Source organism: Arachis duranensis, chromosome 5 (genome assembly GCF_000817695.3).
Source record: "Arachis duranensis cultivar V14167 chromosome 5, aradu.V14167.gnm2.J7QH, whole genome shotgun sequence".
NCBI classification, from domain to species: Eukaryota; Viridiplantae; Streptophyta; class Magnoliopsida; order Fabales; family Fabaceae; genus Arachis; species Arachis duranensis.
The window spans coordinates 17,264,679-17,267,504 of record NC_029776.3 but is presented as its reverse complement, the minus strand read 5'-3'; the positions used below and the strand labels follow the sequence as shown (position 1 = coordinate 17,267,504).

The window sequence follows — 2,826 nt, the reverse complement described above, 5'->3', positions numbered from 1 at the left end:
CCTTCCCCTCTCTCTCTCCCTTCCTTTCTCTCTCTCTCTCCTCTCTCTCTCTCCCTTCCTTTCTCTCTCTCTCATCTCTCTCTCTTTCTCCCTCCTCTTTCTCTTCCCTTCCCCTCTCTCTCCCCCTCTTTTTCCCCCTTTCTCTCTCTCTCCCTCTCTCTCTCTCGCTTTCTCTCTCCTCCTTCTCTCTTTCTCTCTCTCTCCCCCCTCTCTCTCTCTCTAAATCAAAAGTTGAAAGAATCATAAAATATTTACATACTAGTAAACTAAAGCATAGTCTTACTTTTTGTTCAATGACAACATTCAAAATATGATATAATATGACACTAACCTAAATGAAGTTAAAATAAACTAATTCAAATCTAACACAGTTTTGGCCCATTACAATATTCTAATCATCTTCAAGAGAAACAAGCGTGCCAACATTTGTTGAAAAATTTCTCCCTACATAAAAAAATATCTCATTAATTATAGAAAACTAACAATTAGTAACAAACAAGCAATAAGAAAAAAAGTATATTACCTTGTTCAGCTTTTTCAATCTCTTCAAAATTTTCAATTAGTCCAAAAGGGTCATCTATTACCCAATCTTGAGTGCATACAAGAGCTTCCACCATATATGGTGTCAAGGAGCTCCGATAAGGGTCAATAATCCTTCCTCCTGTACTAAACGCACTCTCAGAAGCAACTGTAGAAACCGGTATGGCTAAAACTTCTCGAGCCATACTGCAAGAATAGGAAATCGGGTTGAATTTCCCTTCCACCAACCCAAAATATCCAACTCTGCCGACTTGTTTCTAGGCTCACAATCTTCTTTCAGATATCTGCCAAGTTCAGATTTAGCATCTGAATCACGTCCAGTTGATTGCAAATAAATATTCAGGATATCATCTTCATCCTCTTCATTGATCATTGCATCTTGCTTTGAGATTCATCTTCTTTGCCTTGGTAGTGATTATAAAGGGAATTCAAGCAAGTAAACAATTTTGACTTGAGTTCTCCTCCCTTTTCAACACCAAATGACTCATCCAAAATCCAATTTACAAAATCCAACTTGTGACATGGATCAAGCACAATTGCAATTAACAACAACATGTTAATGACATTTGGAGTTCCCCAATACTTATCATATTTCCTTTGCATCTTGGACGCCATTAATCTTATGCTCAAATCAGTATTTTCACAATGCAACTTGATTTTTCTTCTGATGCTAAAGACTTCTTTCATATATTTATTACTACTGACATACAAACTCCTAGAAATGTGCAATGTAGCATCATAGAATATTTTCAAGAATGGTAAAATTGACTCCGCATTAGTCCAATCATCATCTGTAGGCACACCATAAGATTTGCTCATCTCATTAATATATTTATCATCTTGCAACTCAAGCAAATCAAACGCTGCTCGAAGCTTCAATGCTGCCTCCAACATTAAATATGTCGAATTCCACCGAGTTTCAACATCCAAAGAGACAAACCCTTTATAATTGATGCTCTCCCGCTCAATGCACGCTTTGAAGCTTTCACATCTCATAGGAGATGACTTGACATATTTGACTGCATTGCGAATTCTTGTAATTGAATCATCAATCTCTTTCAAGCCATCTTTTACTATCAAATTTAGGATATGAGCACAACAACGCATATGAAGATAGTCCCCCTTTAAAACAAGACTATTCCATGCATTTAATCTCTTTTTCAAGTATAAAATTGCACCATCATTAGAAGTTGCGTTATCAACCGTTACAGTAAAAACTTGATGCAATTTCCAAGCATCCAAACAACCTTCAATAGCTCTACCAAGTACCTCTCCTGAATGACCCTCAACCCGACAAAAATTCAATATCTTCTTTTGCAACTTCCAATCATTATCAATAAAGTGTGCCGTTAGTGACATATAAGTCAAATTTTGACTCGATGTCGTCCAAGTGTCGGTTGTAAGGCACACTTTTTGACAATGATGAGAGAGATAACTTTGTAACTTCATTTTCTCTGTTTCATAAAAAGAAAGTATATCACGGGCCAATGTAGTACGCGAAGGGATTTTAAACTTAGGTTGCATGCTATGCAAGAGCCTTCGAAACACATTTCTTTCTACAAATTGGAAAGGTAGCTCTTCAGTCACAAACATCTCAGTAAGGATACTTCGAGTTACTGCTTGGTCAAACTTTGTAACACTCGGTGAGGATATAAGACCACTTGTTCCCCCTTCTATCCTTTGTCTCTTGCTCTGTTCGTTGTTCGATTCAAAACATCGCTTCCAATGTTGCCGCATAGCACTTGTTCCCCCCGCATATTTTATTTGACCGTTGCAGTTTTTACATCTTGCATACTTCTCTATCCCTTCGATTGGAATGAAATGTTCCCATATCTCTGATCGATTCTTACGCCCAAAAGATCCACTAGGTTGAGGAGGTAATGAGAGATGAGCAGAAGGAACAGCAGGATTTGAATACTCCTCTCTCTCAGACATTTTTAATATGAGCAACAAACCTAATTATAAATTAAATAACTAATTAGACCAAGTTTAAAAAGCAGGGAGCAACAACACTTTAAAAAGGAAAATAAATAAATAAAATGACACAAACTATGAAGTAATAAATACATCATTACATGCTAACACTAACAGGGTTACTTAGACCAAGTTTGGAACTTACTTTTTCTTCAGCAATGCTCTCTTTAGAAATCTGAGAAACGCCTCAAAAAAGGAAGCCACAGGAACCAGTTTGTAAGTCAACAATGCAAGGGTATTCTAGAGCTCTCTGAGCTTTCACCTCATCTAGTCTACAACAACATCAACAATAAGCAAACGTAAGAGTACTGG

General features: G+C 37.0%; 1 protein-coding gene across 1 annotated transcript; it reads right to left on the bottom strand.

Annotated features, from left to right (window-relative positions):
- Nucleotides 1-909: 909 nt before the first annotated feature.
- Nucleotides 910-2,475, bottom strand: LOC107488408 (zinc finger BED domain-containing protein RICESLEEPER 1-like). The gene has a single exon (XM_016109161.1). The coding sequence runs from the start codon at nucleotides 2,473-2,475 to the stop codon at nucleotides 910-912; it is 1,566 nt and encodes a 521-aa protein (XP_015964647.1).
- Nucleotides 2,476-2,826: the final 351 nt, after the last annotated feature.